This window comes from Trachurus japonicus, chromosome 5 (genome assembly GCF_045865225.1).
Source record: "Trachurus japonicus isolate A0001 chromosome 5, Traja_1.0".
NCBI classification, from domain to species: domain Eukaryota; kingdom Metazoa; phylum Chordata; class Actinopteri; order Carangiformes; family Carangidae; genus Trachurus; species Trachurus japonicus.
This window is the reverse complement of record NC_140911.1, coordinates 9,284,855-9,299,094: the sequence shown is the minus strand read 5'-3', so window position 1 is coordinate 9,299,094 and position 14,240 is coordinate 9,284,855. Positions and strand designations below refer to the sequence as shown.

The 14,240-nt window shown below is 41.3% G+C and overlaps 1 protein-coding gene across 1 annotated transcript; it reads right to left on the bottom strand.

Moving 5' to 3' along the window:
- Nucleotides 1-11,683: 11,683 nt before the first annotated feature.
- Nucleotides 11,684-13,511, bottom strand: LOC146987057 (transmembrane protein 233). The gene is made up of 3 exons (XM_085776035.1): nucleotides 13,110-13,511; nucleotides 12,350-12,484; nucleotides 11,684-11,987 (listed from the first exon to the last, which is right to left on the bottom strand). Exons 1-3 carry the CDS (start codon nucleotides 13,293-13,295, stop codon nucleotides 11,976-11,978), a joined length of 333 nt encoding a protein of 110 aa, XP_085632161.1. The 5' UTR covers nucleotides 13,296-13,511; the 3' UTR covers nucleotides 11,684-11,975.
- Between the last annotated feature and the right edge of the window lie 729 nt (nucleotides 13,512-14,240).

Sequence of the window (14,240 nt, the reverse complement as noted above, 5' to 3'; positions counted from 1 at the left end):
TCTTCAATTTTGGTACTCACCAATTAAAGTCAAAATAAATTATAATTCTAATCTTGCTCTATGCTTAGTGGAGGGTTTAAAACACTATCCTAAAATCTTTCAAAACCATTGAATGTCCCCATTGAGTCGTTGAGATGTTGCAGTTACAGTGATCCAGGTTAAATGCCTAGGTTTGGATCATTTGTTGTGGGACATGGGTCAACATGAAGGATCCATATGATTAATCCGTATGTAGGTTAGTGGCCTGTGATTCAGTCCAGAGTGAGTGGGCCATCACAGACACAAGCAGATGTCAGTGTAAGGGCCGTATTGAAGAGGACACAAATCTCAACTAAGCCTCTCTAGTCCTTACGTAACACCCTCAGCAAGGCGCTGTGCCTCACAGATCGCTGGTATTTATGAGTGACAATGACACACACACTTCACACAAGCTCAAGTCCCTGTTCTGAGCAATAGATTGGTTTTCTCTTTTTTTTTTTTTTTGCAGGAGGGAGTATGAAATAAGAGGATATATTTAGAAACCTCCAACAACAGGCCAGCCGCTCTTTGTGTACCGATCATTCCTCTCTGTCAGTCTCTGTCTAACCTGCATTCATCCCTGTGGTCGTGTCCTTTTTTCTTCAGGCTTGTCTGTGTATACATTCACACTGGCATCCCTCCATGCGCTTTCAAACCAAGGGCAAGATCTGACATGTGATGGCTGGCTGCTTAAAAATAGTTTTCTCTCTCCCACCACATTTTATCCTCGCCTATCTCAGTGAGGCAACAGTCACTTCTGCTGTCAGATTGGCAGCTGTCTCTTAAAAAAGCCATGAAGGACAAGCCAGATTATTGCTTGCAGTCGGTCCCAGCGCTCCCCTCGGCGCCCCCCCTCTCTTGTCGAGGAGCGCGCCGTGGCCGTCGTTCGTTGCTACATTTGACTCATCCCACTGCAGTCAGGAGGTCAGCAGGTACTTGTGCTCGTTCATCTTCTGGGTGGCTCCTTCGCTGGGAGCCAGCACCGGCTGCATCTCGGGGTTAGAGGGGACTCTGCAGGCGCGGTAGAGGATTAGACAAAGGAGAAGGAGGAGGATGGCAACAAATGTGTTGCAGGCTATGGCCACCAGAGCAGCTGTGGACAGGCCTGTGGTGCCCTCTTCAGATTCCATAATGAAGACCGGACTGCTGCGTCCACTGTGGATCAACTTGGATACAAAACTTTAAGTTGGTTCCATGTTGTTCTCAGTTCATTATCAGGGATTGAGTGAGACTGAGCATTACGTATGTCTTGACTTTAAAAGTAGAGACTCGAATCCAAAGGGTTATGATTATAGATGTCCCCAGGTTGTGCGCATTATGTGGCAGAGATATCAATATATTTTACAACTGTGGCAGGGAAAGTGTTCCTTGGCACTGTGCACATTTGGTTTTTTGTGAATATTTAGATCAAACAGCTACAGCAAAGTCTGCCCGTGCCTCTCGCTGCAGAGATGAATGTTTACTCCTCAGGGCTCTGTTTTTCTTTTTAGTTTCTTTTAAGGTGACACACCACCACTCTGCCATACAGATGAGCCTCGCGCCGCTTTCTGGCAATGCTGATTTCACAGCAGTCTGCACTATCAAAACACTGCTTGCAGTTCCGGTAAATTCCGCCCAGTGTCTGTAAAAGAGGAACAAATAGAACAATTAGCAAAAAAAATGAACACAAGCAGAGTTCAAAATAGAACATAGGAGGAAGGTGTGTGTCAGTCTGTTAACAAACCACTCTTTGTAAATATTACATATCAACATTAAAGGGACAACGAGGAGTTTCTATTCGGTTATAAAAAAGTCTCACGTTAATGTGGATGAATCTCCGCTACCCACACTTGTTAATGAGCCCATTTTCGATAAATATATCGTTCGGTCTCTATCGTTATTTTGTTATTATTAGTGGTGGCGGAAATGCTGGTCGAGCCGACCAGCGTTTCCTTAATGAGAATAACGCAGCTGAATCGCCGTTTATGGTCGGAACTATGACGGTAACTACTGAACCTCTTTGAACCTTTGACTTTAATTATTGATGAATGAAAACATGAGTCTGTCTTGCGCCGGTCAAAGAATTTTACGGTGCGCGCGACAATCAATTCTCTGTGACCAAAATGAAAAACTTCAGGTCATTTGTAATTCTAATTCTCAAACGCACAGGTTATAAAATCTATTTTTAATAAGTTACAACAGCATAAAAGAGAACTGACATTTGACGACCATGTGTCAACAAGCTGCAGGTTTTCATTCCAGTCCATGACAGCAGGTGATTTCACTAATGACTTCTCCTGCTCTGCTTGAAGCACTCATCAGTCACTGGAGTTTTTGGTTTGGAACGAAAACCTAGAGTCAGGTGGCACGTTGTTGGCGAATAGAGTAACTCACCATATGGCTCCAGAACCCCAGGGGCCCAAAAGTTTTGCCACTTTGACTAATTGTAAAATTGAAAATACAACAAAAAAAAAATACAAATCCGACATTATTATTAGCTCATTTTGTGGCCATTTTTGTGTTCCAAGTTTAGAAGCTTCATTGTTTGTGTTTATCTCATGCCCACATGGTGCAACTAAATTCATTCAGCCATGATGGTTGGCCACCTCTGGCAACGACGATAAGCTCATTCTTAGCAGCATCTGTTGTAGTCTGTGTGAAGGCTTTTTCCCTCCAGCAGAGTACAGCCACCTGAAGGCAGAAGATATACGCTGCATGTGTAGTTTGTAATTGGAGTAATGTGCATTTTCAAAGCACAATTATGCACACCACATCCACCGCGGGTAGCTTTGTCCAATTTTATACAGCCACGGTTGCAAAATCACCGCACAATATCCATAGGCTGCTGTATGTTCGCACATACAACTCTGCACGTCACACACAAGAATGTGTTTTCCTCTATAAAAATCTGGACCCTCAACTCCACAACTGGTATTTACTGCTTCTGAAGCGACAGTGTCAATGCCTACGATTGTTACTGGCCTCAAAAAAATTCCTAGCCCACCCACGGATAATGTATGACGTATGATAATGTATGATAATGGATTTCTCCTTATCCCATCCTCTTTTCTCTGTGCAACTAGTGCACTACATGTTTTAACTACACAGTTCAAGTGTAACTACGCCTTGCACCGTGTACTTTGATTCACCAAAATAAGACAAAATCCAGCAACAAATCAGACACTTGCTTGAATTTTGTTTCGTATCCACCTTCCCACTCCTCCACATATACTCCTGCACACTAGAGATGCTCATTTTTTCTCGTAATCCTGCAAATTAACATCTGCAGTACAGATGGACCATATGCTAATGCAGGGAACAATATCAAGAACTGGATTGAAAATTCACTCCCATTATTTTCCCATTTAGTAAATTAGCATATCCATAAATTTACATTGGAATAGCAGTTGCAGTGTGATCAACTTATGCTACAGTCAGTGAATAGTGTTTACGTGGGGAGTGATTATCAAGTCTAATTATTTAAACACATCCAACAACCATCCAGCTAAATCAGAGGACTTGATGAGTTGCTGCGTTTGGAACAACTTGGATTTGGAAGAGAAGAATATGAAATTGTCATTTTGATCACAATTAACACCAGTGTAATTAATTAACAGTGTAACTTGGAATCAATGATGTCAGTTAAGGCAACAGTTTGCAGTGACTTCTTAACATGCAAAGCAGTTGAGATAAGGCAAAGCTGCAGCAGAGCAGAGATAGGAGCGTTTGGGTTTTGCAGCGTTGGGGAAAACCCACAGAGTGTGACAGCTGGATTTGAAAAAAAGTCACAGAGCCTTTTTGATCTGGCTTTTTTTGTGCGGCATTTCTAATACTCGATGGAAAGAGGCTTCTGCTCCTTCACTCTCAGGAGACTAAAAACTTCCCCCTGAGAGTCTGAAGATACAACAATCACAACCAGAGATGTCTCCTGTGTTTCATCCAACAAACTCGCGATGTAATTATGTCACATTTCGAGAGGCTCAGGTTGCCTTCAATCCTGTAGAGAAGCATCTTTCATGTTTGTCTGGATGTTACCGTCAACTCACCAAGATGCTAAGACTTTTGAATTTGATGTGCTGTCACATGCCAAAGCAAAGTCTCAGACTCATGCTAGCTGCACACTTACCTCACAGACTCAAGCAGCAGTTTGTCTTCTTCATGAATATCCCACACACCATCTTCTTTTTCTCCACCTTTTGTTCACATGCACAACACTTCAGCTGCCTACTACTATGCCCTGTCCTGTTCTCTCCTCCGTCTGTGCCCCCCCCCCCTCACCCTCGTCCTCTCTTCCTCCATCTGCTCTGCTGCACTACACGCTCAACTGAAGACGAGGCAGGGCTGCACACTTGTTTGTGAGAGGAGCTCTCCAATGGCAGAGGCAACACCAAGAGAGAGAGAGAGAGACAGAGGAGGGGCTGTGCTAGTGGATGTCAGCAGTGATATCAAGCGTAGGGGAGAGAGGGAAGCGGCTTGGATGTAATTACACAGGGCTCCTGCTGCAGACAGGAGGGGTGGAGGGGTGGAGGGGGGGGGTTGGAGGTTGTTACAGGGAACAAGCAAAGCCGGCTGTCAGACAAAACAATGACTTCCGCCTCTCGTTGCAGAGCATAGTATGGACGTGAAAATTATTTCAGCTGTTCGACACAGGACCGGAGAACAGAGGGAGGCAGACTGAGCTATTATGAGAGGAGCCCAAATCAAGGCTTAAGCATTGTAGTTCCTAAAAACAGTAACACCCAAAGTCAAAACAAGTTCATACAGTTTCTAAAGCCGGAACTTCATCCTTGTCTGTTTAGGCTCTGTTATTGTTTACATCATTTCTATATATACAGCGGGGGAAAATAAGTACTGAACTCGTCAACATTTTTCTCAGAAAATATATTTCTAATAGAGCTATTGACATGAAATTTTCACCAGATGTCGGCAACAACCCAAGTAATGCACATATACAAAGAAATTAATTAAATTAAAGTAATATGTAATAAAGGGGAATGACACAGAGAATAAGTATAGAACACATGAAGAAAAGGAGGTGCAAAAAGGTTTGGAAAGCCAAGAAAGCAGCTGGAGTCTGTCAGTATTTAGAAAGTAATCCTGTCCCCTACCAGTGCAAAGTAATATCAGCTGGTTTAGACCAGTTGACGCCTATAAAAAGGTTTCTCATCATCAAGGTGTCACACGAGGCGTCTCATGATGGGGAAAAGCAAAGAGCTCTCTCAAGACCTTCAGAAACGTATGTTGCAGAAAATACTGATGGCAGCGGTTACAGATGTGTCTGAATGCACTGTTTCATCCGTTAGTGCCGTTATCTGGAACAAAAAAGAACATTATTTCTGACAGAGTCAAAAGAAAACTAAGAAGAGTTGTCCAAGAGCCAAGGATCACTGACAGAGAGCTTTAGAGAGACCTGCAATTAGCAGGTACAGTTGTAAAAAACGGCATGCTCACCATGCAAGTCTACTGACGCGTTCAATACTTATTTTCCCCACTGTTTATTGATGTTTCTCTTGTTTTCTCCAGTCCCACTGCAGCAACCTACAGCCGTGCTAATTATCTACCCTTTGGGGTTTAATACTCGGTTCGTAAAGAGCCCTGAAACCCATCAGGTGTTATTTGAAGACTACAACTTCATGCTGTGTGGGATTTGAGAGTCACAACTAGACTGTAGTGTCAAACAACTTTATAGCGGGACACAGGACTAGTTTAGCTTCTCACATGAATAGTCTCAGTGTACGAGGGGTGTGGTGGGTTTCAGGTGTGTAACTTTATCACAGGAGCTGTGTTCAGTGTGACCTAAGCACAGCGATGCCTGTAGGACTGAATAGTACCACACAAAGCAAAGAGAGAAAAAGTTATTATAGCAGTATTTGGGGAGTGTACACTTTGTTCCACCAGGAGATAATGTTCTGTTGCAAATGAAACCTCTACATTGTTTTCATATGAGGCCTCTGTTCGATTTGCGGTGCTTCACAATGATCTCTCTCCTGGGATACTTTGTTTTTGTTTTTTTAATTTAAAAAACAGATGTTCACCGACTCTCTACAGTCCAAAGTCACGTATTAATTTCCCCCAAAGTAATAAGTATAAGTTTGGTTTAAATCTAAATGAAAATTTCTAATCTAAAGTTAAACCAAAGTGCACAGACAATAACAGGATTAGTGGTGTTACAGCTGCAGGTGAAATAGACAGAAACCTAATTTTACTGTTAACTCTGTGCAACTCTGGTATTTTACAGAACAAGGTGGCTCTGTTAATATCTCCATGACAACAAGACAAAAAAACAAACACATTAAACTGTAACCAGAAAGATAATATAGGTTTTCACAAGTTAATCGGAAATCGTTTCTCAAATTGACTGTGGTTGATTGCAGCAGTGAGACTGGCAATAGCAACACCTCTTTTACCCATTACAGTATATGTTTTACCATTTTACCATTTAACGTTAACATATTTGGAATAATATTTTTAATTTATTGATCCGTATGTTAAGTTTCTGTTCATTGTGGTTGTAATTTTACACTTGTAAATGCACAACCAGGGAGATGGGAGATGAGGGGTTTTTTTGTCCAGGCAACCAGCTTGTGTTGGCATTTCTTTCAGTTGCTCATAGAAATAGCTTCTTGTGTGTTCTGTACAAAAAGAACTGTTGGATATGTGGGTTTCATTTGTTTTAAAACTAATATAGACAGAGTATTTATACCTAAATCTGTTTACTCTTTAACTTAATGGAAGGCAGCAGCTATCAGGGACTCCCTGGACCATTTTGCTTGAGGCCCCTCTACAGGCCGGAAATATTATTACTGGCAGTGCAGAAACAATTTCAGGGTGAAACTATGACTTTGGGAAACATCTTAGGGCTTCACAGGAAAGACCAAGCATCTGCAGCTTTACTCTGGGACTGTGGGAGCACAGCAGCAGACACAGCCTACTGTAGTACTGTTAGACCTTATTTTCATTAGGAACATTTAAAGCCATCAGTTACGTCGTAGACTAACCACAGAAACCGACATGTAACAGAGAGACAACATGTGCCAGGGGTAAAATGACAGTATGTGACAGTTATGCCTGTATGTACACAACTCTCAACAAACAGATCAAAGTTTCAGGATTTCATATGTCAGGTGAGAAGCAGAGAAGCAGCACTTTGGCCATGTACAAGACACACTGTTACTCTGTTAGCTCCCACAACATGTGACTGCAGAGTGCAGACACGTATATTCATGAGCGGGAGCAAAGATGGAAGAAGAGCATGAAAAGAAAGGAAATAGCTGCACACACCTGCAGCAGCGGCAACACTTTCATCTGTCGTCTGTTTGCCACAAATCTAAATCCACGCACCTGTGAAATGATTATTAAATTCACTGAGAGGAGAAGTGAGAAGCTGTGGGCGGGAAAGCTTTTCGTTAAACTTATTTTACTTACAGATTTAGACAGCTGCAGAAGCTCGAGTTTGATTAGCACCCAACTGCTTTTAATGTTGACAGTCTGACAAGTTATTTTTTCAGATTAAAGTTTCCGTCAAGGTCTTCACCGTGCATTCAGATCTGCTGACAAATGTTCTGCTTTCACAGAAAGACACGTCAACTTACATCCCTCTGTTCTTCCATGACATAACTTGAGTCTTTCGTTGGATTTGCATGTCACGGAGAGTTCAGGGACTGCAAATGAACCTGAAGAAACTTAGCATTGACCTGTGTATATGGTAATATATGTAAAGATTCACTGACTCACTGTGTTTGCACTTTGCAGCTATTTTTTAAAATATGGTTTGATTTGTGATTGTTGTTCTCGTTTTTCTAAATATTTATGTTGTGGAAAATTCACACAACATGTTTCTCTCTCTCTTTTTAAATACAAAACTGAGCATCTTTTGACACTGTTGTTGTTGCACATTCTGTTAAATTGGCCTTTGGCCCAGTCCATAGTTTGAATCAGTTTCTGGAAATGAATCATCTGCAGTCTCGAGCTAAACCGTCTTTGCTCACAGTTACCTCTTGAATCACACCATCGTGTTATTATTTTAGCATATTTTTTATGCCAAATGCAGCGTGGCCTTTCAGGAATAGATCTAGGCAATATATGTCATTATCTTTGATTAATGTACAATAAAGTTACATTTGCATAAACCAAGCATATTGGTCCTATGATTAAACACAAAATATCCATGTTAGCTACATTTTGAACAAATAAAAAGTGTGCAACTGATTATTGTTATTTGTACGATGACAATATGCACTACAAGATGGATCATCCATACTGTTCTAATGTGCAGGTCCCTCAGTCGTGACCCAGTTTGTGCCAATGATTTTTCTTCCATGTTTTCAAAGGTCAGTCCTGTCAGGAAGGACAAATTACAGCAGGTCAGACACAAACTTCTTACAGTTTACTCTCCATGATAGGCTACAGTGAATTCACTGTATCACACTGAACAGAAACATCATTAAAACAATGCAGGGTTGAGCTAATGTCATTAGCATATCACACCAAGACTGATCAAATTCTTTTACATCAACACAATAACCAGGTTTTCTCTTGACAACCATCCAATAAAACAGTTATTATCATCTGTGGTGAGCACCACTTTGCATGGACAGTGATATGAGTCAACGTGAGTAATGTAAGTGTACATGTGCACGTCAAATTACTCAACTCAACACATTTAACTACAGAGGGAGACGCAGCTTTAGCAACTGACAGCTACAAATATGTGCTGACAGTTTTCTCAGATGACTAACTGATGTATTCACTGACCCACTGCATTAACAGCAGCAAACATTAGCGGCGCTGAGTCATCCTGTCGGCCCATATGGGTGGTAATAGCCTATATGTCACAATAAAATATAACTGCAATGATCACGTTGTGTGTAGACACTTGAAGGTATTCAGAAAAGAAAATTGATTTTGAGCCCACTATGGGTCTTAACATTAGTGTAATCATTCATTCATCAGATGATGTAGCCCAAACTTTGCGCAAAATTCTATTTTCGAGTAAATCCGAGGTGAAAGTGGGGTATTTTTTTCCGCATTGGATAATGCAGGCGCACAAGTTATGCATCACGTTGCTCACGATTCATCAGCCACTGATATTAGATCCTTCATCCATCAACGTCTGAGAAAAATCTTAGCCTCGCTAGCTAAGTTAGCAAGCTATAACGTAGCAAACCTACGAGCTAACAGTTAGCTACGTTAGCTAAACACACTCGCACACACGCACATACACACACCATAACGACCAATCAAATTCGTTTTCCTTACTCAGGTAAACTCGCGGCAACTCGTGGAAGGAGGCGCGACAAACAGGACAAACGGCCATTTCTGAACAGTGTTAGTGAATTTGGTCACTGTCATTTAATGAACTATCATCAAACTTCTCTATGGAGTGTTTTAGCATCTTTCAGCTCTTTGTTTTGGTTTTCAAGCTAGCATTTTTTTTACCGCTTTGGTTCACGCTCACAGCCCTCGTGAGCACTTGTTTCCGCTCGCTGGTTGAACCTTTAGCAGCAACAGGACCAGATACGTTTTCGTAGTTGTTGGTGGAAATGAAAAGCAGAATAAAAAAGACTCGCCTTCTCTAGTCAGACAGAAACAAAACTCTAAATGAATGTTAATGTTGCTCCGTATCTGTTGGATGTGTAAATGCTTTGCAAACACCTTCCCGCAGGAGTTCTTTAAGGCAGTAGTACGTCTATCTTGTGTTTACAGCTTGCTCCAGCAAGGTCAATTAATGCAGCTTTAATGAAACAAAGACAAAGTCAGTATCTTAAAAAAGTGTAACATTGAGGAAGATATTTTGTTTGTTGTGGATAAGTGAATCCTTGAGGACGTTTTAGCGTCATGGCTTCAGGTAAATGCATGTTTATGTATCCTGGCCCTGCCTGTGCATCGTTCCCACAGTTATCCTCTTTCATTTATGCAAACTGGATCAAACTGCTGCTCCCTGAGAGGAATGTGTCATGGGATATGTTCGCATGGAGGCTCTTTCTGGTGCTAATGGAAGCAGCTGGTTTGAGTGGCCTAGTTATGAGCACTTCATTTGAGTCATGGAGTGCTTTCTAAATCTATTGTGGCTCCCCAACACAACAACAGCGCAGCTTCAGGTGAGCTGATGCTGTGAATGTGAACTGGAAAGGAAAATAATTCACTGCCGTCGTTGCAAAGAATCAAAAAAAAAAATAGACCTGCCTTCAATGCGAAATATTGAATGGAAACTATGTTAATACGTTCTGTTTATTTGAAGTTTTCAAAACACAGAAGCTTCATTATTTTGTGAGGTAATCACTTCCCTGTCACAAAGTCTACCTTTATCCCTAGATAATCTTACGAGGTGCTTTCAAGTCGCCTAAACCCTGCACTCATTTCATTTTTCATCTCCTTCCCTTGAGTTTGGCTTTGGTGTGACATCAAAGGGGTGGCACTACAAACACACTGCATTTCTCTTTCAAGTAATGGGATATAATAGTACAAGATTACTGCCAAAACTAATTTGTCCAAGTGCATTAGAATAACTGCTGAAACTTGGCAGCAGGCCTTTTACATCAGAGCTACTGCTTTGAATCACACCTGCGTACTGAAAATCGGTTTGATGGGAAAGGTTCACACACACGGCAAATCAAATATGAGGACCCATAGAGTCCGTTTTGTTTCATGTAGAGCACGTATGCGTAATTTGTTATGTCCTCAGTGTGCATGAAGCGCATTGTTACAGCACAGAGAGCTGTGAAATGAATGAAAAAAGCCTGAAAGTGTTGTTGGTCCACACAGCAACAATAAAAAAAAAGAAGTGAGAGTTATGAGATGAGATGAAATGCACACACAAGATCAGGACCCTTCAGCTTGAACCCGTCTGAATCATCACTTTATTTACTCCCACCTTTTATGACACTTTTCATATGTTACCTCGCAACAGGGTCAGTTTTGCTTGACCATGTGACACGCTCTGGGAACTGTGCTATATTTAGCCTGGGATATACTGTGACATATCAAACTACAAGAAAATTACTCAGCAAAGCAGGTTGTGGTTCAAGGGTCAAGCAGGGTCCTCTGAGCTATAAGGGAGAAAACAACATATGTCAAATCACAATAATACACATGAACATGATTTAATGTGTGAGTCATCAAAAAGAGGAATGGGTGTGAGGGTGTAAAACACAGCAAGTGTTGTGTATCAGGAGAGTTGTTTAGTTTGTGTTTACTTTGATAACATGGCTTTGATGAGAAACCGTGGCCCAGGCTGGAGTCAGGCCGTCGCTGGTCAATTCACACGGTGTGGCTCAGGTTAGAGGATAAATAACTGTGACAATTATCACAACATTAAACTCTAAGCTGACAGACAAATTCATTTCCCTTTGGGGATTAATAAATTAGTTTGTATTCATATTCGTAAACTCCCATTAATCTAATTCAAAATATTGAATATGTTTGAAACAGGAGTCACAGGAAATGAAATGGACAAATTTACATCTAGTTCTTAGAAGCAAGCTTTAGGTTTCTAGAGATGTTTATAATTAATACAAAGTCACATTAGTTATATAGAAAGTTATTTCATTATTACCACAAATCCACAATATGCAACATCATAATAATAATACACATTTTGTAGCACAAAATATAATTTCCATTACTACATGTATCTAACAAACTTATTTTAGATTATTATTTTTATTATTACGGTATTTAAAGCTGAAAACATTGAAAATACATAAAACAAGCCCTGCTGTGAACTGTGGATTCCCCACACACTTGGTTGAAAGCTGCCGCTTTAATTCAAAGCATCAATGAATTTCGTTCCTGAAAGGTTGAGAGAATAGCGCTCGGTTGTCCACATAAAGAAGGGGAAACATGAGGTGATGTATAGACCGATGTCCTCCCATCGACAGATGGTTTGAACCATCCACGTGACTCTGAGCAGAGATCAACAGTCTTCTTCCTGTTCAGTGTCTTATTTCTCTCCTCCGTCCCTCCACTTTACTGCACGGCTAAAAATCCATCTGAAACATGAGGAGTATTATTTTAAACCAAGGACCTTCATTTTAAGTGCACACTTAACGTTTGATGCTATGTTGCTGAGTGTTTTATTTACTGTGAATGGAAACATAACATGTTTAGTTTTTTATATATTTATTATTCTATTAATGCACTTTGATATCACCCTGCTCTTTCATGCTTCTCCTCCACATCTGCACTGCAGCAATCTGAAATTAATTTAGTTGCAATCACCAGTATAAGAGCGTCCTGGCTGCATAAGTTATAAGTTTCATAACTCTGTTTAGAAAAGAAAGCAAAGCAGGTTACTGTGATTGTGGTGGTGGTGGTGGTAGCAGTAGTGTGGAAACAGGAGGCGAGGCCTTACTGTGGTAAAATGAACAATGCAGGTGATGGCAATGACGAGAAGGCCGATGATGAGGGAGGCGATAGCAACGTAGAGAGCGTTCCTGCCCAGCCGCCGGGACCCGTCATAGTCCCCCCGGTAATAACTATTTCTAGACTGAGAGCAAGAAATCTCTGTCACATACAAACACTATAAGATTTCACTTTTAAAAAGTTCAGTTGCTCCAACAACTTGGCAAAATAAACAAGTAATGCCATTTCTCTAAGATTTATTCACACTGAAAACATTTTGTTAAAATAGAAAGTGTCACGTAAATCTTTCTAACCTGTTCTGAAGATACTTTTCCATAAGTGTTCAATGGTTAAATAGTTTTTCCTGACATGCTGGTAACAGGTCTGCTGACAGATTACCAGTCCGGGAACAGAACAGTGTCGACAGTCTAGTTTGTGGTTTGGCCACTGACTTGAGTGCCTAAATCATCACTGTGCTGCCTGGAAATTTTGTTTCATTTTCCAAAATGGAAGCTCAAGTAGGTTTGTTTGACGGGCGCAGCAGGTGTGTGTGACTGGGTTACATCTTAGTGTCCAACATATTCACTCACAACACAACATGTTCGAGCACAGTGTAACCAAAGCACATCTAATACCCCGAAGAAAACACGTTTCTGTTCACACTGGCACATTATTTTCTTAAATAATACACAGCAGAACCTCTGCATAGGGCATATTTACATTCAGGGGATGCAGTCAGCTCGGCCAAGTTATTTGCAGTAAATGCTTACCATGATGGTGAAGATCAGAGCCACAAGGTTGATGGGGTATGCAGGACAAAAACAGGTGAAAATAGTCAAACAAAGGTAGCTGCGGAGCGGAGGTGGAGGCTCCGGCTCCTCTATACAACCCTGGTTAAAAAATGCACTCCCACTCAGGGAATTTTTCACTTGTGCATTTAGGACTCCAAGAGCCATCGTGTCTGACCGTAACGAAACAGAGTCAGGGAACGAAAAACACCCACGTGAAAAATAAGCTGCAAAAAAAAAAAAAAAGGCAGAACCTAAAAGAACAGAAGTTTAAATCCAACTTTCAACAGGAAAATGTTTGAAAGTCTAGTTGTCTGAAATCTGTTGTGTTGTGTGTTCTGGTTGTAGTCCTCTTTCAAAGCTGGGGGGTAGAAAATAAAAAAGATGAAGTTTGTTGGGGGAGAGAGAGGAGCAGAGGGGACAGGATCACTAACCCTGCTGGCCTCTGTCCAGGACACAGCCTGGAGTAGAAGTGTGAAGGATCGGACTGTTTACCACTGCTGGCAGCGTATAGACACACACAACATGCTGATACATGATGGAAATGATCTCCCCGCAACACTTGAGTTGCAGTGTAACGTGTGAATGTTGTTAATCCAGTTCAACACATGGAGAATACAAGGATAAGGGATTCTTCTGCTCCATTTAGTCCGATATCTTTGCTTGTCACCATTAGAAAAAAAACAGGTGAAAGTATCAGGCTGCCCATGTTAAACAGCTCCCTCTCCCCTAATAACTGGATCCGTGAACTGTTATATGGAGTTTCTCACTATTTAAACTACGGGTGCATGTCATTAGCTTAGGAAAACTGTCACATATGCATGTAAATGCTTAAAATTCATGATAATATGGCTCAAAACAAACAATGGATGATGTTAGAGGTATGAGGCCATGAGAAAGGCTCATGGCACCAAGTCTTTAAAGTCAACATGTTGCAGAACGGCAGTAGTTCAGGAGGTAGAGCGGGTCGTCCAATAATCAGAGGGTTGGCGGTTCGAATCCCACTCTCTCCCAGTCTCTGTCGCAGTGTCCATGGACAAGACACCTGTATGAATGATCATGGTGGTGGTCGGAGGGGGCATTTGGTGCACATTGGCAGCCATGCTTCCGTCA